General features: G+C 45.8%; 1 protein-coding gene across 8 annotated transcripts in view; it reads left to right on the top strand.

Annotated features, from left to right (window-relative positions):
- SH3PXD2A (SH3 and PX domains 2A) overlaps positions 1 to 23,965 on the top strand; it is a 248,826-nt gene that overhangs the window by 163,196 nt on the left and 61,665 nt on the right. For 4 of the 8 annotated variants that reach the window (XM_035329642.1, XM_035329639.1, XM_035329640.1 and 1 more), the window contains 2 exons: positions 1,903 to 1,950; positions 10,640 to 10,771. In XM_035329642.1, coding sequence (XP_035185533.1) covers positions 1,903 to 1,950; positions 10,640 to 10,771 — 180 coding nt within the window. Of the gene's footprint in view, positions 1 to 1,902; positions 1,951 to 6,629; positions 6,837 to 10,117; positions 10,327 to 10,639; positions 10,772 to 23,965 lie in introns of those variants that run through there. The other 4 variants (XM_035329641.1, XM_035329646.1, XM_035329643.1 and 1 more) reach the window with 3 other exon arrangements.

Below are 23,965 nucleotides of genomic sequence, written 5' to 3'. Positions count from 1 at the left end.
CCTTCTTGGGCAGGCACATCCAGGGGAGCCCTAAGCTTGTCTGAAGCACAGCTTGTTCCCTCTCTTCTTAATCGTTGGCTGTCTTAGCCTCTTGCTGCCAGCTTGGACTGGGGCAAACCAACATCTTCCCGCTCGTTTCTACATCTTCTCCCTGTTTATCTCTGCCTTATTCAGGTTCTTCTGTCCAGAAAGAGATCTGACAGCTGACTGACGTTCATAATCCTCTTCCTGAAGGCAGTGGAAGTGTATTTAAAAGCTAATAGACAAGTTGCTGACAACAACTCCTTCACACCCTTTCCCGTTTGTGCCCCGAGCCCGTAATAGAAACATGCTGTGTATTCCCTCTGTAAGCTGAAGCACGGTTACCCTGCCAGATGATTTCCTGTTGCACTCTCCCAGTGCAGAGCCCTTTTTTAATGGCAACCCAAAGCAAATCATTGCAACTTACTGTGGTGTGTTCTGTACTGCATGTGACAGTGCAGTGCATGGCTTTGGGGACTAGGTGCTTGGAAGCTTTCCGTTTTTTTTTTTTTTTTTTTTTTTTTTTGTGGCTGCTATAGAGAACTCACTGAAAAGCACAAGGCCAAATCCATCTGAATTCTAGTCTTGCTCTAATGCAATTAAACTTGTGGGCCTGATATAAAGGAAGAATTTCAAAACCTCACCATTCATTTAGTGCTGAGGAAATGCAGCGAAGTGTTTCTTGGACCTCAGGTTTCCAGTGGGAATGTTTGAAAGCCGATTCTCAGGCTTCGCATTGTGCTAGAAATTTCTCAGTCACATATCTACTAGGGATATCTTATTGATTGTCTTTTTCTTTTTTTTCTGTTTTGATATTATTGCATGGATCAAAAGACAGTAACAAGTCAAGTAGACGCGGCCACTAGTACAGATCAACCCTCTCTCCCAGTACCTGAAGGATGCATCATCTTTGCTATTATCTTATAGGTCCAGAACTGGGTTCCACATTGCAAATGGGTTTTAAAAATTGTTTTGGCGTTGCTTGTCAATATTCAGGCAGTTCTTAGCCTATTATATTAACACCTCTCTATCCCTTCTCCCAGGCAGTGTGGGGGTAGCAGCTCTCCTAATGCTCCTTCATCTCTCAGATGTGGAGTGTTCACTGGTTCTTATTTTGAAATGAGGGCAAACCTGTTAACTTCTGAAACATGCTTCCAGTGTATTCAAACAAAAATAGCATTTAATATTTGAAGATTATTCCCAGAAACCCAAGCCAAGTATTTACACCTCATTTCATGGAGGGGGAGGGAAAACTTTTGACCTTGTTGATTGTAACTGTATTAGCTTTGTCTTTAACCAGGTTTCGGCCTTGTATTTTTGGCTAAAAAAAGGGTATTTCTATTTGTGCTTTGAATATGCCTTCATTGGAGGTCTGCACTCTTTTCCATGGGGCATTATTTGTCTATCGTTACTTTCCTTACTGCAGTACCAGGGTAACAAAATGCTTGTAGAAACGTGAATGTATTTGCTAAGCTCGATCTCTGTGAGTTGCCTGTTGGTCTTACGGGGATCATTAACAGCTGCAAGGCTAAGTACTTTTGCAGGTCCGAGACTTAATGAGTCAAGCTGTCTCTTGGCATGCATTTCCTGTCCTTTTGGGAATAAGCTCAGAGCTTATCTCATTCCCTGATCTCAAATTTGGATAACTACAGATCAGTCTCTTAAGTTCTGCAAGTCACCTAACTTTTGTTTTAACTGGGTAGTTTGTATGACTTGACCTTTAGCTGAGTCCCCATCTCACCAATGCAATTCGAAAGAAAAGCTTGATGTGTCTTTCAATCTGTTTTATCTAACTTTCAACTTTCAAACTTGCTGCTATGACTCTTCTTGTTTCTCTGACTATTTTCTCTTTTTCTGGCTGCCCTTTTCTTGGATTTCAAGTTTGGATGTCCAGTTTGTCTGAGTCTCCCAAGAAGAGTGTTGCTTCAGGTAACTTCTTGTGTTTTGGGTGTTCTGCATGCTACTGAAAAGAAAAGTCTGTTGTTTAAATCGCGTGGTTTTGGAGCTGTCTTGAATGTGGGTCCCTGGTGAATATCCAGGATCTGTTGTCTGCCTGTACATTGTATTTTTTATGATGCATGAGTTATGACAAGGACATTACTTTTCTGACTGTCTCACCCTGATGCTACCACTAGTACTAGGTGGTAGTTTTCCTGTGTGACACATCCCTTGTCCAGCTCCGGATCCACAATCCGAAGCAGCTTCCCCTCTTGTGGTGCATTGACCCCAGCCTGCAGCAAAGCACCCACCCAGCTGCTTGCTCGCTATCCCCATCCCCATGGGACGGGGGGAGAAGAAGAAGAACAAAAGTGAGAATTGTGGATTGAGATAATGGAAATGAATGTGGCAGCATGCTCATTGCTCTAAAATGCTGCTTTGCTTTTGCACAGTGAGTAGAAAGGGTGTTTTATGGAACGTATGGGACTGAGGAAGATGCAAAACTTGCGAAATTTTCATGGGGCGTCAGACTTGTTGTCACAAGGAGTCAGGAAGGAGGAGGGATCAGGGAAACAACTTGTAGGAGAGGTGTTAGGGATGGGGAAAAGTAGCCCAATACAAGGCAAAAGCTAAGCTTTATAGTATAAGGGATTAGGTTCTCTCCTGAGTAATCAGTGGATTTCTCTGCAAATATTTGTCACCTGATGTGGGATACCGTTCTTTTATTCTCTTCAGACTTAGTCTGTAGCTCATGACAGTTCTTCTCTGTGAAGGATGCTGGCCTGCTCACCCAGTCAGTTAAGGCCACCCATAGATTTCAAGGCAAGGATGGATGGAAAAAACCCTGCTGCTTTCCACACCTGATTTAGTAAATATCCAAGCTCATGCCCTGTTCAAAGCATGTAAGCAAAAACCCACCCTCCTTGATGGATGAGTGTTTGCTTGTCAGAGGCTTTTAGTAAGTAATACTGCTGTGATTTCAGAAATGCTATCTCTGACAGAAGTTTAATACCCCCTGGGGGATGTTCTCTTCAGTCTGAGCAGAACAGGTCTGATTTTAGGGTGGTAGTGGGACATAACAGTGCAGAAATACCTGAAGTATTCAGTCACAGGAGCCTGGTGGTTAATAGGTCGTGAGGGAGTTCAGACAGAAACAGAACAGGACTGAGCAGGAGGGCAACGTGTTGAGAAGGAGGCAGAAGAGGTGGTGTTCTTTGGGAAGAGTGACAAGAAGCCCTCGAATTGCCTGGTTTGGGAGAACCAGTTCTCAAAAAGGGAGATGTTGATGCACAGTCCCACAGTGAAGTTGCACTGCCCGGGTCTCTTGCTACATAAGCTGTTCCAGTTCACGTGATATTTGTTTGCTGCTCATCCAAATGAATCTACATTTCTTGCACAGCTACTGTTCAGTTCAGACCTGCCGTGGGTTGTATTGTGATGTGGCAGATGGACAGAGTGGACTTGAATTTGAATGTGGGCTTTACTCTCATAGTACATAGTCGTGTCTTAGTCTGGCTGTTGGAGACTTGAACAGAAGCCAGTGGGTGCTGCTGGAGAACCGACCTAGCACACAAACCTGCTCCACAAAGTGGAGACCCCAACCAGGGCATACAAGTGGCTTAATTCCCTACTTTGGGAAAAGATGGGTGCCATACAGCCAGATCGTGAGGAGTGCTGTGGTGGGACACTAGTGGGTGTCTCTCCACCCGCTCTGCTGCCCATATGCAGTAGGGTAGCTGGGGGCACCCCAACTGCTGTTAAATTCCTTGGCTAGTTTGCTTGGTGGGATGTGGAGTAACGTGAACGTGTTGCCACGCTGAGCATGACTAGGGTGAATGCCAAAGTATATAGGTGACTTCAGCCTGGTGGAGGACCCAGTCTCGCAGCTGTGTGAAAAATCTCCAAATGGTTTACCAGATCTGTGTGCAAAATGCTTCAGTTTCCTTAACCGTTGCTACCTGTAACCTAGTTGGTTGGGATTACTGTTCAGAAAGCCAACTTTCCAAGAAGGAGTGGAAAGAGGACTCAACTTTTTTTTTTTTTCCTTTCACCCTCCTGCCTCTAATTTTTCTTGGCGCTCTCTTAAAACCTAGCAGATCAAAAATAAAAAATAAAAATCCTAACAAGCTCCAGTTGGCAAAGGTCAGCATTGAATTTCTCCGTTTGTCAGGATTTTATGGGAAATGCTGCCGAGGGCTGTGAAGAAGGAAGAAACCGTAGTGGTGTGCTCACTTGAGAGAGTGCCTGCCATTTACCGTGGGCCAAGCTCGTTCCTGATGCGCTCCCCGTGGGGCTGTGTTTTGCTGCTGGTTTTAGCTGTGCGTCGGACACGTACTCCGGCGTTGGAAACCTCTCTCCCTTCAGGCTGCCGCTTGTCCCAGGCACTTGAAGGCTTACCCAGATCTCACTTCTTAGCAATGCTGGGGAAAAATACGCACCCTCTATGCTGGGGAACAAATCCAGGAGTAACGTTAGTTTTCTGCTGGCCATATTTCCTTCTTGGGGACTGTGCATGCGTTTGGCTTGGGCTCCCTGTAGCTGTGGGTAGCAGCAGCCCATGGGGCCCAGAGGGAGCTAATGCAGCTCATGGAGTTGCCATCTGTGCCTGGTTTCAGCATGTGCAGCCAGAGGGATAATGAAGACTTGATGCCCTGTGAGGAGCCTATTGTCCCGTGCACAGAAAGGCTTGCAGAGCACCTAAGTGCTGTGGACTGGAGCATGGATGCTCAATTCTGAAGAAGCTTCTTGTGCAGTAATTATGGCTGCTAACTTAGGGTGAGAAGCTTTGTGTAGTGACTTGGCCATCACTGGATGCATGGTGCTCAACCTCGTGTCACTCTCATGTTCTGGCACTTCGGGTGTTGGGTGAGGTTTTAGGCCAAACTTCTCTGGCTTGGAGTCGTATAGTCACTTCAAAAGGACAGGTCTGAGCCCATCCCTTTCTGCTTTTAATCCTGCCTTTGTCTAACAGCAGAATGGCACCTTCTGAAACTCTTCAGAAAGCTCCATGGAATTGCTTTGTCTCTAGTAAAAGAGCTACCTAGCCGAGCTGAAAAAAGGAGCCACCGAAATAACAGTGTATTAATAACCCAATTGGTAGCCTTTTGCAAATACTTATTTTCATCTATAATGGGACAAAAGGGGTTTTGCCATTATTATTTTATTGCTAAGAGCCAGAGACTGGGCTGGACTTGTACTGAATTCTTTTCATTATTATAGGTGGTGCTGAAATGCTGTCTCTGCCCCTAAAGTTTCATGGCTCAGACTTACAGCAGGAGCTGCTGATCTGTAAAACTGAAAGCTGCTAGAACTGGGGGGACTCCTGCCTGGCAGACAGGATGGAGATGGATCCCCTTTTCTAATGGTACAAGCTACATTTTGACCTTTTACCACCATGAATAATTGACGTGCAATTATAGCCTGGATTTTGAAGGGGAATGGGACTGAGGGTATTCAGGCGATGACTTGAAGGCCTGACTGCTTCAAACATATAAAGAAACTTAACAGGAGTAGAACCTACTTTTCTATGAATCCGTATTGTCCCCAAGGAGATCTGTGGAAGCTCTGCTAGTCTCATCCCACTGCTTGCTCCAGGAGCTGGTTAGTTTGGGAACTGCTTTTGAGTCTACCCCAAGACTTTGAGCTCTTGTGTAATCTCATGTGCTCTTCATGGTGAAGTCTCTTTTATCCTCTGTGCAGTACATGGTTAGCCCAATTTTTAGGCAGAACTAAGCTCTGTGTCTTAAAATGCTTGGGGGCAGAAGGCTCAAAGAAAACATGCAGCTATAACATGTTTATTGACCACAGAGGCATGGACCTCCTGATAAGAAAGGAAAGAGGTAAAAGCTTTAGTTAGGTGAAGAAAATGCATGTGTTTAAAGCTGAGGATGTGATTGTTGTGAGGGGATAGTCTGACAGGGGGTTTTTAAGTAGGCTTGGTGCTGTTCTGGGCACTCTTATTCTTCACTCCTCGCCCTTCTCTTTCTCCAGAGAAGTTTTCCTGAGATATGTAACGGGTTACCCTTGAGGAACAAGAAATCACAGCGCTAAATGTAAGCTCCCACAGCTGTCCCTCGCTGCATGCCGGGGAGCGTGAGGCTCTGACTGTGCTGTGTGGCACGTCGTGACACCGGGATGCTTTCCACCAAGTGCCCCGTGCGAACCCCGTGCGTGTCCCCAGCAGTTGTGCCCGCTGCAGCCCGCGGCTGAGAAGCCCGACCACCTGCCAGCTGCTTAGTCAGCTGTGATTCATGCTCGTGGCACTTACTGACCGTTTCTGTGGTTTTGGCTTTTTTCAAACCTTCCACTGACCAGCCCAGTACGAAGTCATTTAGTCTGAATCTGTAAACACTTGATTGATAATCGCAAAAAGGCGATATAAAAGCCTGCATGCTGTATAGATTAAAAGAGCAGACATGTTTATAGCCTGATAACAACAGAGTACTCTGGCAAAGATCAGGAGTCTCAGATTTCCATATCCAGATGATTTTATTTTTGGAGTCCAGTTGGTGGTTTTAATTTTTTTTGGCTATTGCAAAACCATCATAGATTTTAGCTGTTGCAACACAGGAGGAGGAGGAGGAAGAAGCTGCTTGGAACAGGCGCTCTGTGCTCTTATTTAGGAGGCTTTCACGGTAGTTGCTGGTCTCTGAGTACCGCAGGAGGAACGATGCTCCCTCCTCGCTGCCCGGTGAGGGGGACGGGGTGCGACTGTGTCACTTCATAGCACCAGCTCTGGGGGGCACGAACAAGCTCCGATGACATTTCTGCCCAGTCCCGGGAAGGTAATCACAGAGGTGAGAGCCCTATGGAGAGGAGGAGGGCTATCCTCAAGACTTTAACCAGGAAACGGACTCGAGGCAAAAATAACCGGAGAGGCAAGCAAACTCTTATTTCAGCCAGCGATCTATCGTGCGCTCTGCTCGGGGGAGGGCTTGCAAGTTGGAGCTGAAACCAAGCAATAATGCTGCTTTTGGGGGGGGGGGGGGGGGCCGGCCAGGGGGGGCTTTACTTGGCACATCAGCCTTATCCTATCCTCTGCTCTCCGTTTCTCCTGCCTGTACTGAAGAAGCTTAAAAAAAAAGTGGGTTTGTAATAGCCACGGGGCATTGCAGAGTGCATGTGAACTTGCTGGGGGACCCGTGCAGATCTGCATCCCTCTTCTCTGACGTGGCTCAGGCTGAGCAGGCTGCGTCCTGTGTTACAGACCAGAGCCCCACTAACTGGCAGGGGTGCGGAAGCACCCACGGCAGCCGGCGTAATTGGTGCTGTGCTCTCAGCAGTGTTGCCTGCCTTGTTCTTTTGCATCCCCCTCCTGCAGGGGTGGGAATCTGTGGTCTGACAGAGCATGTTGTGGGGATCCTGAGCGTCACCGAGAAGTCCTTTCTCTAAAGGTGTGCCCCAGGGATGGAGCTGAGGAGGGCTGAAGTTCTTACTCTGCTGGCTGTGTCTGGAGGGAATGTAGTCACAGCCTAAACTGGGCTACCTAGAAAATATTTAAGTCTTCTAATCATTGGGAGAAGCTGATTCTGTTTTCTCTCCTACTTTCTTCCCTCCCTTCTTCCCTCCTTTGCTGTTGGTGAAGTCTTCCCCACTGAGCTGTGCCTAATCCTGGGAGAGCATCGCTCTGGGAACTACAGGGACACCCCGACGTGTCCCACCCCAAAAAAAGGGCACGATCTGCTGTAGCTATAAGTGAACAGGTTTATTTGACTTATTAGACCAAGGAATTTATCACATTATTTTTTTTGTCTTAATAGGAGTCCTGTAATGCTTAAACAAGCTTCTATTAAAATGTTCTCCTAACTGTACGTGTTGCACCAGCCACTGTAGTGACAAAGTCGTCCTTCAGGGAATACCTCATCCAAGGCAGGACAGAGTAAATAATATTGTGAAGTCCTGCTGAGTTTCAGATATGTGAATGCAGGTATTATCTATCTTGCATTTTTTTTCTTATTTTATTTTTGGAGCTGTGGAAGGGGATGGCAAATGCTCCTTCTCTGGGTTTGCTGGCCAAGGTGCTCCCCTGGTGCGTGGTCCCTGGGCCGGCATGGGTGGCTGATGGTTTGCCAGCCTGTGCTCGAGCCTTGTCCTCTCTGTTCCCAGCAGGGATGCACGCACCTCATGAACACCAAGCCAACGCTGTGTGGTGTTTTTTTCCTTATCCTATTCCTGAGAAGCCTCTAGGAGGTCAGAGGAGAGAGAAGATGTGGAGTGACTACTTACTAAGTAGCTTTCTGCATGTCCCTTTCTCCCTTTGCAACTGTTCAGTCTCTTTTGCCTTTCCATACACACTGAATTCTTTACTGGTGCACAAACGTAATGCCGTGCTTTTGGTTTTGGTTAGAGAACTGGTATTTATCTCAGGAAAAAATGAAGCAGGGATTGTAGGTGCTACTTGCTTATATAGGTTGAAGGAAGACACTGCTGCTGCCCCATTCTAGGCTGTCTGGGAAAAGCAGCATGAAATGGGGGAAGGCATCACCCTGCACTCCAGACACCTGAATTAGCACTCCTTTAAGCAAGAACAATCGAGTTAAGTTGGTTGGTTGTGAACAGAAATTTTACTTATTTAGAATGAACATCTGTAGTGATTTTTTTTTTTTATTATAAGTCTTAAGGTTGTCAGTTCTTTGTTGTGGTCTTCTCCCTATTCTTGCTACTGGCTGTGGTTCAGCCATCCACAGAAGAACTAAATCTCTTAAACACAAGCTTCTAGAGGAGACGACTCCTCTTTAAAGAACAATAACCTATGGAACATGAGAAGAGTCAGAGGCACGCTTAGGGAGCAAGGAAGTTGTCTAATTTTCTGGACTTCTTAAGACTGGTCCAAAGGGAGGCATTGTGATAGTGCTTCCTTTCAGGAAAATGTTGAATTAATTACTTTTTGTTTAAGGATCTTCATTTCACAGGATGCAGTTCTAATGGCTGATGCACTCTTTACCTCTCTGTTGGCAGGGATGCTAATTATTTGCCTGCAGAATCACTTTGCATCCTCAGCCCAAACACATCCAACCGTGCTGCTTTTGGAAATGCAGCGCTGAGCGTCCTGTGCTTGGCTTTTAGTCCCCTGACTTGTCCGGTGGACAGCTTCAAACCATGCTGCTTCCTTCCTGTCTCTTGGAGCTAATTTGTCTTCAGAGATTCGGGAGACCTGGAGCCTGCTCCTGGCTCTGCCCCCGTCACGTGAAATGGGGCTCTCCGAAAGCCATACATCTGCTTCTGTCTCCCCTTCCCATCTGTGTCTTAATCTAGGGAGACAGGAACTGCCTCTTACTATGTAAAATGTATAATATACTGTTGGCCCAAGCTGCTCTGCCTTAATAGACAATGCTGCAGTTCAGGAAACCTGTAAAATAATTCTGCAGGAAGGCATGTGGCTGGGGGCTCTTAGTGCAGAGGTGGTAGGTGCTTTTTGTTCTGCTCAGGCACTTTGCAGGACCTGCAAATTAAGAAGCCCTGATGTCCTAAATGTTTTCAGGACTCTGAGAGGCAGTTTCCAGGCAGAAGCAGGCAGTCTGTCCTTGCCTGTGCTGGAGGTGCAGGCGCCCTTTCCATGCTGTTTGTGTTGCATCAGAGCCGAGGTGCATCGTACGCAGCAAGCAGCACTGCGACCATCTCCCTCCGTGCCCGCCTCACAGCTCCTCCCCGAAATGCACAATTTCCATTGGGGGGTGGAAAAATCAAAAATAAGCAAACAAGCAGAAAACCCACCCAAGAGCAACCTGAGGACTGGGGGGGAAGGGAGCAGAACGGTTATTTTGTGCCTTTTTCATCCCTGTTTGCATGAGAGCCGACACTCATTCATAAACGGCTCGGACAGCCGAAAGCCTTCGGTATGAAACAAAACCGAACAGTTGGCAAGAGTGGCTCAAAGAGCTCTAAAAAGGCACCGAAGGGTGATGGTGAGGGAAGGGGGACAGCCGGGACGCCGCACTCAGCCCCGCGCAGGGGCTGTTTCCCCAGCAGGGAATGCGGAACTGCAGTGCTGGCGGGGGGCAGGCGGGGGGTGGCCGTGTTTTAGCAAGAATCTGGCGCTATAACTTTTTTTTTTCTTCTTCTGTTTCAAGTAAACACTCTTCCCCGCCCTCCTTCTCTCCCTCCACCCCACCTCCCTCTCTTTCAATCCCGCTCATGTGTTTCTATTTAAGGGCTGCAGTGCAGACGAATATGATTGGCATCTACAGCCCCCTCTTGACTTTCAGCTCAAGCCTTTAGAGTTGGAGAAGGAGCTGAGACGCCAAGGGGAGAGCTGTTTTTTCTTTTGGTTTACTGGGGGGATGGCTCAGCTGTGGATTTATGCTGCTTCTGCCCAGGATTTTTCTCTCTGAATGGGAGCAAGGATTGTGGAAACCATGTTGGGAAGAGGTTTATTTTCAGAATCCATCATGAAACTTTGCAACTAATTCACTGTATTTTCAGCTCCTCTTCAAAAAAAATTTTTTTTCTTCCCCTTTTTCTTCTTCTTCTCTCCAATGTCCCTCTGTGCTGCTGGGTTGTGGGCCAGAGGAGGCTATTTCTATATGGCCAGCCATTTGGGGATATGCTGCGAGCCAAGGTTGTTTGCTGATTTGCTTGGCTCTGGTGACAACTTGGCCTGTCGTGAATCGGATGGACGGAGGTCGCTCTCGAGGAGCCATGGCTGGAAGCTGGCTTACGGCTTGCTTTTTCCCTTCCCCAGGTGCTGATGCTAGCTCTGAACCCATGATCCTGGAGCAATATGTGGTGGTGTCCAACTATGAGAAGCAGGAGAACTCTGAGATCAGCCTCCAGGCTGGAGAGGTCGTGGATGTCATAGAGAAAAACGAAAGTGGTAAGACAAGTTTGCTGCTTTTCCCTCTTCCAATGGTCAGATTTTTGCATGTTTCTCTTCTTTCGGTTTCTTCATCACGACTTGTAGCCGTACATTAGCTCCATCTGGTACAGTTACTGTGTCTGGCTGAGGATGTTGAAGTTTCTCGATGTTGATTTGGGCTGGAGGCCAAATGTTGCCTTCTACTGTAAGAATGTTTCATAGGTTTTGTGCGTTAATTAGCGAAAGTACACTAATGGAAAACGAAGGTGAGGGAGAGAAGGATCTGCAGCTAATGAAGCTGATGTATAGTAGATGATATAGTTGCCATGCTGTCTCTTCAAGTCTCTGTCAGCATTTCCATTACTAACTCCCTTTTTGGAAGATTTATAGGATGAGTGTTTAAAAATTGCTTCGGATGAAACTTGGCTTGACAGCGTAGCCTGTGGCCCAGAGCTCAGTAGGGAGGGGAGAGAATGTGCGTAGACAAATACGTGGCCATGCACGGCTTCGAAACTTCTTGCAGAAGCATTAATTGGGAATTTTGAGGCAAGGAGGCAGAGCCTGTCATGTAAAAGCGAGATGAAATCCCTCCTGCCATCCACTGAATAACCAGCTTGCACTTGGAAAATGAACTTTTTGGCAAGTGTTGGTATAGATGTCCTTTGTGTATTTTAACTCTAGGATGCCTGCTGGCTTTGAGTCTGCCCGAACAAATGCATGAGGCTGTGTACATGTGAGTGGCTGGAGCGGGTTAGCAGCTGGTTTAAATAACTGCCTGTCTTCAGTGGCCCCCCCTCCACCCTCCAGCACTCCTTGTGTATTAATCCAGAGCAGTTGTCCAGGACTGTTTTCCAGCCCACTCGTGACTTGTGTGTCCTCATCCAGAGGAGCTGCTGGCATTTGGAGCCACTCGAGCAAAGGCTTGTGGTGTGCAGCTCCATGACCGGCTGGCTCTGGAGCACACTGGCGGGGGAACCAGGACGCCCTGGTCCCAGCTCAAGTCCGTTTCCCAGAGCTCTGAGTCAGGTTATCCGCAATGATGACCATGCGTTGTATTTATACTTTTTCTTTCTTTTACTGAAGCGGTAATTTCTCTGCTGTATGAAAGCCTAATGCTTGCTTGGCTCAGTGATGCAGGCAGTTGCTGGCCAGTGACTTGGTTTGGTGTCCAAAAGGAGTGTGTGTGGAAATGCACTGGCTAGCAGGAACAGAAATGCTTGTCTTCTGGGTATTGACTGTATCGCTTGCAAAACTAGTAGAAGCCAGAATGCTCATCTGCCCTGCTTTAAAGCCATCCCTGTGATTGTAAGGGGGGTTGGGGGGGGAAATATCTCAACTTCGTGTGGACTAGTGGACAAGCTTGAGGGCTCCTCGTTGTCAGTGATGGGTGTTAGTGCTGTCAGAACAAGCCTGGTTATTGTGGCAACTTATATTCATATCCATGATATCCCTGGCTCGGATAATGGCTTATGGAGCCAAGGGAATTGGGTTGTTAAATAATGCAAGAAGTGACTGAATTTCAAATTATGTTCCCTTGTGTTTTTCTTTTAATGTGGCCTCTCTGCCTTGCGCAGTTCACAGCATATTGTATTGAGCCACATGACATGTGGAGATACAAAAGGGTTTGAATGGAAGTAGTGGGTCCAGAAATGTGCCTCTTCTAAGGAAACGTCCTTGAATTTGGGCTACAGTCCTTGAGACCACATTCTGATGCTTAGCAGCTAGATCTCTTAATCTCCATGCAAACAAGAAGAGGGAGAATGAAGCACTGAATTCCATGTTATGGTTCTGCCCTGATGAAAAAACGTCACCAATTGGTGATGTACATCAAGCATCACTTGCTCTGGATGCTTCTCTAAACCGTTCTGGCAAGGAAACCGTGTTTTACTTTTTCCAAGAACAGTACTCTAAACATACACTCCAACTCTCTCCTAGGTTAGGGATACCACAGGAATGACTTCAGTGCTTTGAATTCTTGTCTCTACAGCTGAAGCTGTAAATGACATGTAATGGAACTAGCTAACGTTTTCTGAAATGTAAGCTTTTTAGAGTCGTAACTTATTGTTTGAATTTGGGTATCTGATCAGTGTAGGCAAGCATGTGTAGAAGGTGTGGTTATGAATTCTAAGAATATGGGAATACACTTTTAAAGAAAATAAGATTATTGCACTATGCATGTGTATGGCAATTCATCTTACTGTACAACTGTATCAGTAAGTGGGAAACTACGGCTGTGATTGTGTGAACTGAGCTTTCTCCTGATTTTTGGCAAGCAGCAATGAAGTAAGGTGTTAAGTATGTCACTGCAGCACAACAGTTTCTGCAATGAACCTCAGCCATGTACAATCCACCAGGACAGGAGGGAATTATGACTAGATAGCTTGTTAGCTGCATGGCTGAATTCCCGTTGGACTGGACAGTGTGCTTTGAATGTGGTGTTTGTTCTGCTGGGCCAATATCACAAGCTTCCTTGTATGTACACCTGTATATAACATAGTGTATCTCTGGTTTAGTTTCTTTTTTTTTTTTTTTAACTGTACCTTGGGAAAGTTAAATAGGAAAAGGCACAGCTGACTGCTCAAGTTTTAAAAGCCTTGCCTGAATAGGGTTGCATGTTGATGCCTAGGGACGCTTTAATGGTTCTTTTCTTTCCCAGAGTGGGAGCTGCACAGCTTTGTAAGGAAGAAACACCTTGGCTTTACTGGCCAGATGGCCCTTACACAGGGAAGTTCAAAAGTTGTTCCCAAGCAATGGTGCCTGTTTCATGTCCTATTGGATGTTTTTTTTTTTTTTTTCTCAGTGTTTCCAGGGCATGAGCTAGTTACCATCTCCTGTTTGCATGCCTCCAAATCATGTGTCCCCCCACGGAAGGAAGCACTCAGTGCTTTCAGAGGCCAGTGTACAGGGCAGAAGTAGAGAGGAATAAAAACCTTAATGTGTTTGATTTATTGAAGTCTTACTTAGTTATTATCAGTTAGGTTATCTTCATCTTAGGTGTGTTGCATTTACTGCACAGTACTATTTAGTGTTGTTTTTGCCACATAAGTGATGGGGTTTGAGGCATGTTGCAGTCAGACACGTGCATACCTATTTGGTAGGGCCTTGTCTCATACTTAATTTTCTCTGTCACTGAAGCAGAATTGTATAAGGGTGTCTTTGTTATTGAGCCAGTGAGAGTTATGACTTGGACATCATTTGAAGTTAAAACTTCTGTTCAGTATTATGACTTTAAAAGCAAGGTCAGCGTAACGTGTGGTGAATAAATTCTGAAACCTTTCATCTTGGTTGTGGAGACCATGGGTCGCTGTAACCTGACTGTTGCTGCAGTCACTGTGGAAGAAAATCTTACTGGACTGGAAGAAGTCTGTAGGATTTCTGTACTTCAGAACAAATGATTCAGTAATGTAGCAGCTCTCAGTCTTTGAAAATAGGTTTTTGCAGTAAATACCTACCTTAGCTCTACAAAAGTTGTCTTTCAGACCTTCCTCTGAATTCTGGTTATACAACTGGAAGGCCTACACGGTGCCTGATGTGTCTGAGGGATCTTTCTTTTTTCTCCCCTCAGCTGAGGAGAGAAAAACTGCATATAGCAATGGTCACAAATGCATCAAGAGAAAAATGGACGTTTACATTCTTTCCAGATAGCATCCGGGAACAGGCTGCAGTTACGGGGTCTGTGTTTCTGCCTGAAGCGACTCATTTGTTTAAATGCTCTGTGTAGGCAACCTGCACTGGCCAATGCTATCTAAACATCTCTGAGCAGTTTGAAAAGAATAAAGTGAATAGCTGACTTGAGTCTTGCCTGTCCAGCAAATTTGCTTCTCTAAAACTTTAACTGAAAAAGCCTTGTGGAATGATTTGCAGATACGTATTTTTGCTGCAGCATTGAAATGTGACTTTAAAGCAGGAATCCAAAGCAGATTTCTTTAAGGTAGAAGGGGGAGGGACTCGGCCCGAGCAACTCCTTCTCTGCCAAGTTTTGCATGGATGTGGCTTGAAACGGTCAAGTTATGAACTGTGGCAGCAGTGTTTGCAATGGAAAACCTGACGGACGGGGAAGTATCAGCACGCTCCCGAGCACCTCGGCCTCCGCCATTGCCCTTCCCTCACAGCCCCCGCAAGCTGCCTCTGTGGAGGGGGAATCAAGGGGTGGTGTTTTCAGCAGGGCCGTAGCCATTTCCTTTGCAATTACATAACTGCAGACCAATTCCTGATGTTTTATCAACCACAATGCTTAAAACAAAGCTATTATAGCTAGTGTAACTTTCTCGGGACCCAGGGGGACCTCTGAGAAGGGGGGCCTGCTTGTCCTGATTCGTGCTGGGATGTGGAGCACAGTGCTACAGTGTCACTGTAGGGAAGTCTCTGCTTGCTAGGGTGTCCTGGCTTAGGAGTTTTGGGACTTTCTGGTTGTCCCCAGTGTCAGGAGATCAGTGCCTACCTGGCAATGCGCTGTTACCCCGTGGTTTCACTTGTGCCATTCACTGGCTGCAGTGGTGACTGGGGAAGGGGATGGAGAGAGGCCACAGCTCTCTTGTGACCAATTCCTGGGGGTGTGCTGGCTTCCTCATTGCCAGGTTCATTTTATTAGTTTAAGGGCTTTGAGCTAGACTTCATCCTACTCATGGGGAGCACTGCACCCATTATTCGAAGGTGTTGCTTTCTGGGGTTCAGTAACTGGTCTCATTTGGTACCAAGTAAAGCCAGGATTACTATCATGATTCTGCATCTTGGCTAAAGATGCACCTTTAAAGTTCTAAATAGAAACAGAAACATGTTTTTGGCTTTGTTTTTACATCTCATGGATCAATCTTTCCTCTCTGCCCTGCTTGCTTTCACAATTAATGTTATTTTTCAGTCCCATTCTTTAGGGTGTTTTTTTTAATTCTGTGAAGTTGATTGTTCCTGTCTCACATCTGCTTTCTGCTGCCTCCCCACTCTCTCTAGAATGCTACCATCTGCGTGCTCCCTCTTTTGTACTTGGGGGAAGCACGTCACTGTGTGCAGTGGTAGTAAATTTGTGTTATCTTGCAAGTTGGCCAAAACTCAGTGCACTTCTGTTTATTCCAACAGATAAGTGATAAGCTAGCAGTTTCCTAGGCTTCAAGCGTGGGTACAGCTCTACACCAAATTGCAAATGCCATTACCATGTTTACTTATGAAATATCAATAGCTGTGTATCCACTGCTTGGATGTGTTACCACACACAGTATGCCTAACTGCCGACATCATGCTTTATTTCAGGTGCAATTGTGCGTGCTGGCTTTCCCTGGAAAGCTGTTTTTTCTTACAGGGTGTTTCAAGAGAGCATGGTCCAGCAGATGTGACTCAGGACTTAATTTCTGTTTATATACCCAGCCCTGACCTGCTGTTTGATCTGAGAATACTACTTCAGTTCTTTGCATTTCCACTTCTTCCCAGCATGGCTGCGTATTTGAATTGCAAACTTTGTAAGAGACCACAGTTGTGATATAAAAAGTAAATACTCCCTAGAATGACAGGCCATTCTTGAGCTGTGCCTGGAATTTTAGGAGGAGAAACCAAACACTTAGGTAGCTCAAATACCTTTCCTAGCACTGGTGGTTTTGCCCAAGAAGACAGGTTTAGGTGAACAGCCAACACTAAATACCTAGAACAGCTTGCACAGCTACTCTTGTGTTCACTGATTCTTAGTTCTCTGATGGACAGAGCTTAGTGTAAGGAGGGATCATCCCAAATCGCTTCTTCAGAAAGTGAGGGCTGTACTAAGGCTGTGACAGTGAAGTCCAGCATCCTGTTCTGAACTCACTGCTGCCTTGCTGCACTCCCTGCCTCTCTGGGTCTGTCACCAGGCCTGCAGCAAAGGATACTTGATCCACTTATGAATCAGTTCCTGTCCTGCCGTGGTTTTCTGCCCAGTGTGTATGTACTAAGGCAGACAAACAGACCATCTAAGGAGGCAGGGTGGGTGAGGAGGAATGTTTGGCTAGAAGTTACTGGAAAGTTGCTTAAAATCCTAAAAAACAGCTTTTGTAGAAGTTTTCCCTCCAAACAAGGACAATGCTGGCAAAGCATAGATGCTTTTTTTCCTTCAGACATTCGCAGCTCCATGGCTGGAGAAGGATTTCTCCGTGCTGGCAGAGTTTCAGAGCTGTCTGTGTTGGGTAAGGATGCTCAATGGCACTCACTTGTCTCATTGTAGCAGTGTCTTCAACTCTGTCTTCAGGCTCCTTGGAGCTGGTGATCAAGGCTGGTGGTTCTCCTGTTTTGTTTTGCAGCCATGTAAGCAAAGCAAATTCTGTCAGTGCATTTGGTGGGATTTATTTTCAGCTTTAGCTGTCTGGAAGCTGGCGTCTGTGGAGGGAGCCTGGATGCCTTGTTTTAAAGTCCTCAATGGAAATGAGGTCAATGGAGTATTGGTAGGATGGGCAGGAACACGTAGACTGATCCGGGCTCTCTGACTCCAGACGAAGCCTGAGCTTGGAGCAGAGAGGTAAAACTGGATGGGTTGACTTGCTCTAGCCAAGTTCTCACTGAAGATCCACTCCTTTCTGGGAACAGTGTGACTGACCAGCCCTGCAAAACAGGCACTCCCTCTTCCAGTGGCCTGTTTGCAAAATGTTGAATGGATGGAGAGAGCATTGACGCTCTCACCAGAAACTGCCAGGTCAGCAGGAGATGAGGAGGAGCTCTCCTTCCTCTGCTTTTGCCCCTGGGAGCCTGAGGGTGGGGTGACACTGTCTAATGACTTTAGCAGCTGTACTACGCTGGAAGCAGCCCTTGACAGCCTACCCTGACCTCTCTGGTGATTCTGTTTTGTAAGCTATTTTCTAACCCCTTCTCCCTTGCTGTTTTTTTCCCCCTTTTTCCCTAGACTGATTAGATTTTTAAATGTCTCTGCAAGGATAAGAAGGTGTTAGCTGCTTTCCTTTTCTGACTGTTCAGCATTCAGCAGTCAAGGGATGGGATCTTGGTATGGCTCAAGTCTTAATTCAAGCTTTGCAGGCACGGTAAATCCAAATTAAATTCTCAAAGGAAGCATGCTGCAATGTTTCTGAAGCATTTAATGCCGAGCTGTGGTTCAAGGATGCTGTGTACATGTGCTTGAACAATAGGCTCATTGGGGTTGATGTTTCTAAACCTGCCCGTTGCTCGAGCACCAAACCGCTTTGAAGTCTCTGTTTTGGGTGTGTACAGGGGGAAGGCTGTGAACTTACTCACAGGAGAGAAGGTGAAGCTTGCTTGTCTGCTTGAAAACAGGATCAGAAATGAGAGGCAATTTCATTGAGGTCTTGCTCTTAGTCGTGTCTAAAATTCCTTGCCCTTACCAAGAAGGAAACCCTGCAGAGCATGAACACCAACATCTCAGCTGAGGTTGGGAGGTTGCTGTATAAAATGTTTGAATTATGAATGTGTTGTAATATTCATGCTGCTGTCTCATGGTGTCTAAAGATCTTTCTTCTGCTCTACTTAGAAACCTACATGGCAAGTGTAGTGCGTTTCTGAGTTTAAGAGCTTGGAAGGGAATTAGCTATGCTGGAACCAAAGCAGGGCTGTTAATGCCCTGGTTTCCAGAGTTGTGTTCTGTCGCTGTGGGAAATGAAGCTGTTCTCCATCGCCGCATCTGAGATGTGTGTGTTTCTGGGACACTGCAGAAGGATTTTAATCCTGGGCTCCTGCTTTTCTGCTGGGAATACTAGTTCAGCCCTGTGTCAAGAAGTTGTCCCTTTTAATTGTACTATGATGTTTCCATCTCTACTGGGAAGCCATTCTGCATTTTGTGGGCACCGTTGCTTCATTTGTGCAGCTCTGACTATCAGTGTGTCCTTGCTCTTCCAAGCACGCTTCTTCAAAATGACAAACTCTCTCTGAACACTTGAACTATGGCTGCCTTGTACCTCCATGCCTTCTGCAGCACCTAACTCTGCTGGAGCTTTCAGGGGACACCTCCACACTGCTCTGGATCACTGCTGGCGGGGATGTTTTGTTTGATGGGGTGGAGGAATTGATTCATGGCTATTTGGGCCCCACTTGAGTTGGGAACAGCTCAATGTCAAATTTAAGTCAGCTTCAGCACGTTTGTAAAGCCTCGCTAATGTTGGCTAGTAGTGCTGCTTCCTCACGTTTATCATGCAGGTTTTTAGTGTAACAAGGAGTTAATGACTGTTTTCCAAGTTAGGCTGCCTCAGCTAATTTTCCTATAGAAGGAAAAGTATGATTAACAAGTAATAGGGACACAAGATGTCATGAGGTCATACTACTACAAAGCATTTCCTCTTTAATTGTATTTCAGATCCTATCTTTGTAGAGTTGGCTTTTAAGTTGTTTTTTTAAGGAACCTCTCTCCAGATAGAGAGACAAAAATGAACTTTCAATTTGAAATCATTCTTATATAGAGTATATTTTCTTTAAATGCCTTGGGCAGTAGTACATGGTTTATTTGCACATTTTTGTCCAGTTTCCATTGTATTTCCATTGTTTTTCTTAATCTTGGGTAACTGGTATTCTGGCAGGGCAAGCTTAGTTAGGCTTTTTTTTTTTTCCTTTTTATGTAGCTATCTGAAGTCCAACCACTTTAACTTTTGCATTCATTTGCATTTTCTTTAGCTGATGTCATGTCTCTGTGGGACAGTTCTTCCACCCCCAAAATTTCTCGAAGCCTGAGGGGAAGTGTTATTGCTGTGAGTAGGAAGTATTTAGATACATTAGAATATGCATCTACAGAGCTGGCTTTTTAGCCTCTGCTGTCTCCTAAGCATCCCGTTGAAGTAAATGGGTTCCCTTTTAAACTTCCTCCACCTGGCTTGATGTAGAACAAAATACTACCCATCTCGGCTTCTGCATTTCTCTAATCTCTCAAGGAATTGGAATTGAAGTCTAGAGAGGGGATTTCCTCTGCCTTGAAACACCCAGCAGAGAAAGCCCGCTTGCCGGGGCACACAGGCAGTCTTGAAAGAGGTCCTACAAGGTTACCAGGTCAGTGAGTATGGACATTCTTGTTTGCAAACAACAAGAAGTGTAGTTCAAAGCAGGGGAAAAGTCAATGTCAGCCTTTGGAAAGATTGTTTCCTGTCTGCAGCTGCTCTGACTTCCCCATATTTGAGGGAGTGAAACCCTTGAGAAGCTATCTAGGAGCAGAGAGGGAACGAGCCTGTCTGGGCTTTGTTTGGTAGGTGTGGGCACGAAATCTGTTCTGGCGCTTGTGAGACTGCCCTGCTAGGCTGGCTGCCTTGGGAGAGGATGGGAATTGACTACCGAAACCACGGACTCCGTACCTTATTTCTCTATAAAGGCAATTTAGCCTTGGAGGAACAGGGTGTGTCTAAGCACAGAGAAGCCATGACAAAAAGCAATGCTGCCTTTAAGTTTGCTGTACAGCACAGCCAGGTGCTCCTGAGCAGTACTCTCTCTCCCAGACCTCTGAAAACGTCAATTCTGAAGTTTCCAGCTGCCTGTGAGTTCCCTCCTCTTTCCCTTCCCCTCTAATCCTGCCGTGCTGAGCCTTTATACTCAGGCAGATAGTTAAAGTCATTCTGTTTCCACTGTATACCCTGCTTGGAGCCCGGGATGGCAGGCTGAAAAGGAAAAAATTTTACACAGCATCCCTGGTTGGAGCCTTCGCTCATTACCACCTCTGTTTATGCAGTCACTGCCAGTTTGGGGACCCTGAAACCTGCCCCAAGAAAATGTTTCCAAGGAAAATCTGCTTTTCGTATTAGAATAAACTTTCTAATGATTGGGTTTCCTATATCAGCCAAATAGGTCACCAGCTCAGCACCGCTGCAAGAAACTACCTGGGGCCAAGAAGATACAAGGCTCTTAAGGAAACCTTCCCATCGGACCCACAGTTGCCTAGTGGGCTATGTTCCTTGGGATGTGACTGCATTAAAAAACTTCAGAATGGGTTTTATAGGTCTCTGTTACATCAAAGTTTCTCTTCAGAAAGCAAGTCACTGAAATAACTTTAAATAAACCCCTAGAACAGTAAACTTAATACATAATGACTGACATCTTCTGCCCTTTGTTCTACTTAATCAAGAGAGCAATTATACACAAAGGCTTTGGCTCTTGTGGTGACTTTCAAGCCTGTTTTTTTTAAAGTAAGCAAAAGACTGATGGTGCATTTTTGTTGTGTCAGATGAGGACAAGATTAATAAAGGATGGAAGAGATTTTTTTCCCCAAGCTGCACAGCAAATAAGCAGTTCTAATAATACTTTGGCAGTAAAATGGAAGCTGTAATCATTAGCAGACGCCTTTCAGTTACAACCAGCAGCATAGCTCCTTACTTTTGGTTTTAATGTTAAAAAGAGTTCAGTTTCCCCACAAACCAGCGTTTTTGTCCATCTTCAGATTAAGCAAAACCTATAAAAGCAATCATCTTGTTTAGGAGTTTCATAATGCAGTCAGATATGGGGGGTATGGCGGGGGGTGGCTTGAGAGGGGGGTGCGTATCTTCCCTTCTGCCCCTCAGGCACGAACATCAGACTTTCCAGCATTCTTGATGGAGGCTATTTTTTGGTAGAAAGATGTTGGCTCATGGCTGGATTAACTGAAGTAGTTCTGGAAGGCGCAGGGGATGAGAGGGGCTCTGCTGGATCTCTGTTTTACTGGCTGGCTTCTCTTTACTATTTTTATTGGCAGGTTTGCTTTTTTGTATCTTGATACTGTGTGACTTCATCTGAAAGTTTCACATGCAATGGGACATCACTTTATTACTTCAAATGAAACTGGACTGTAGTTATATTGGCAGCATAGCTGAACTTCAGCTTGGTGATAATGCCAAGTATTTCCCAGACCTTGCTTGAATCAGTATCTTCTATTTCTCCCTGCAATGCAAATGTGTGCTGGAGAGCCCCCAGCTTGTTGCTTTTGAAAGTTGTTTTAATTCTGTTTGCAGAATCGCCTCCTGCTGCTCTTTTCTCCTCTCACATTGCACACACATACAGCCTTTCTGCTAACTGTGCTGGTAGGATGGGCTTTAGTGAGAGCATATCTTGCAGCAGTTGGAGGGGCAGTGCTGGATATGCTCATTTTGCAGACCTAGCCTCAGTGAGCTGTGCTTTGCTCCCATGTGATACAGCTGGCGTATGTTTGCTTAAGAATCCTAGGCTGGTTTGGTGCTTGGATAAAAGAAAATAAGCTGTTGCATTTGTGTGATTTGCAGCGGCTTGACTAGCTAGACTAACACTGTCAGGCGTAAGTCTGCACTGCCTGACAAGTGTAAGATAACACCTTTGTGATTTGATTTCAGGCACTGCGCTGACTGTCAAACGGTGAACATCTGTGCAGGTGAAATCTGTCCTGAAAGCGGACAGTAGCTCTTAAGGACTCTGCATACGAAACAAAAAGCAAAATTGGAACAGCAAATTTCACTATCCTGAAAGAAAGTTAAGGAAGGTCTGGCCACGGTCCTTACTCAAACTGTGTGGGTCACAATGAGGGTGACAGCAGGGTGCAGGGCAAGTCTCCATGCAGAGGGGACCATAGGACTGGAAGAGCAAGGTCTGATATTAAACCTGAATCATTGTCTAGAACTTTGGTAAGTTAATGAATGGCATTTTAGTCTCCTGGGTGGGCTTCTGTAGCACTTACATGTTACTGGTGGCCTCCCTGCATGAGGAGAACCTGAGTTGCTTGGAGAGACTTCACGCATTTCTCTTAGTGACATTTGGGATGGGTAATGTGAACCTTTGGAGATCTGTCACTGAGCGCTTAAAACCCTAAGATTAAACTCTTTGCCAATTTCTTCAGTGCCCTGGAAACCCCTTTGAAGTCTGTATTTTGAGTGTTTGTGGGGGCAAGACTGTGTGAACTGACTCACAGGAGGGAAGGTGAAGCTTGCTCGTCTGCCTAAAGACAGGATCAGAAATGTGATAGCCAGTTTCTTTGAGGTCTTGTTCTTAGTTGTCTAAAATTCCTTGCCCTTACCAAGATGGAAACTCTGCAGAGTACGAAGAACCAAAATTACAGGATGGCTCTATTTTCGGGATGATCTTGCAAGTGATTCTCCTGTTTCAAGTAGATATTCTGTAACCAGAATGTCCTTGAATAAAAGTAGAATGACCAGAAATGGGATGTTATTTCTGTCCACAGGCAAATGGGACAACCGAGCCCTATAGGAAGTGCCTCCTGTTCCTCCTGAGTATAGCAAGCAGAGCTGGTTCCTGAACCAGCGAAAAGTTAAATTATACACTTGGTCATTCCAGACATCTTTGGTGTATTTTTGGAGCAGACTGAGCACTTCCTGGGCTTTTAGCCTGTTAATTTTAAAATAGGAAATGAGCCTCTCGGGGTTGGTATGTGAACCCTTCACTCAACTGAGGAATGGGAAGTTAAGTATCTCTCAAAAGCACCCAGGTTTGAGAACCAACCACATAAAGGGGCATTGCCCTTCCTACTCTGCTCCAAGGAGTGTCCCTTGCAAACAATCCTAAACAGAAACCACCATCCGCTAACAAGGATGCTCCTTGCAGAATGTGCATGTGGGAACTGGGAGACCGGACGGTTCTGGGGGTGGTTTGTGAGATACTTGCTGACACTGGTTTAAATTTGGCTCGGGTTAACAGGAATTGTTCAGTAGCATTTGAGGGAAACTGGTTTTGGTTTCAGGGAAACTACCATTATGGATGAGATGTAGCCGCCCTGTGCAGTGCTGTGACAGGCCAGTGTTGAGGCCTCCTTTCATGCTGCATTAGAGTTGCACAAGGTCTGCTTTATACGCCCATTACACACAGACAAGATAGAGGCCAAGTGCCTGGGCATGCACGTGTGTGCATCAAGAATAAGTGTAGTGCCTGTGCTAGACTCACTTGCACCTTTAGGGAAGGCTGTGAGATGCCAGGTGAGCTGCTCTGGCTTCTGTAAAACAAGAGCACCAGGTCCTTGGTGAGTCAGGAACACCGTCTGCTTCAGCTGCAACTTGCCTGAACTCTTCATTCCATTCTGGTATCCCCAAATCGTATAATCCTTCCTCCTCTATTTCTTCTTTGCCTCTTGTTTAATCAGACTCCAGAGCAGACCATCTGACTGGCCCAGGTAAATCTGGTAGAAACTGAACGAGCACAGGAGGGGAGGCCTGAGGTGAGCATAACCTGAGTGTGGTGGGGATTAGTGACTTCCTGATGTCACTTATTCTGTGGCTTTTCTTGTTCCTTTCCACCGATCTCCTCCACGTTGTGCAGAGTTTCTTATGATAAATACTTTTTGATCTTTTTTTGATAGCTAAAGCCTCT

Source organism: Oxyura jamaicensis, chromosome 6 (genome assembly GCF_011077185.1).
Source record: "Oxyura jamaicensis isolate SHBP4307 breed ruddy duck chromosome 6, BPBGC_Ojam_1.0, whole genome shotgun sequence".
In the NCBI taxonomy this organism is placed as follows: Eukaryota; Metazoa; Chordata; class Aves; order Anseriformes; family Anatidae; genus Oxyura; species Oxyura jamaicensis.
This window is presented reverse-complemented; position numbering and strand designations above follow the sequence as displayed.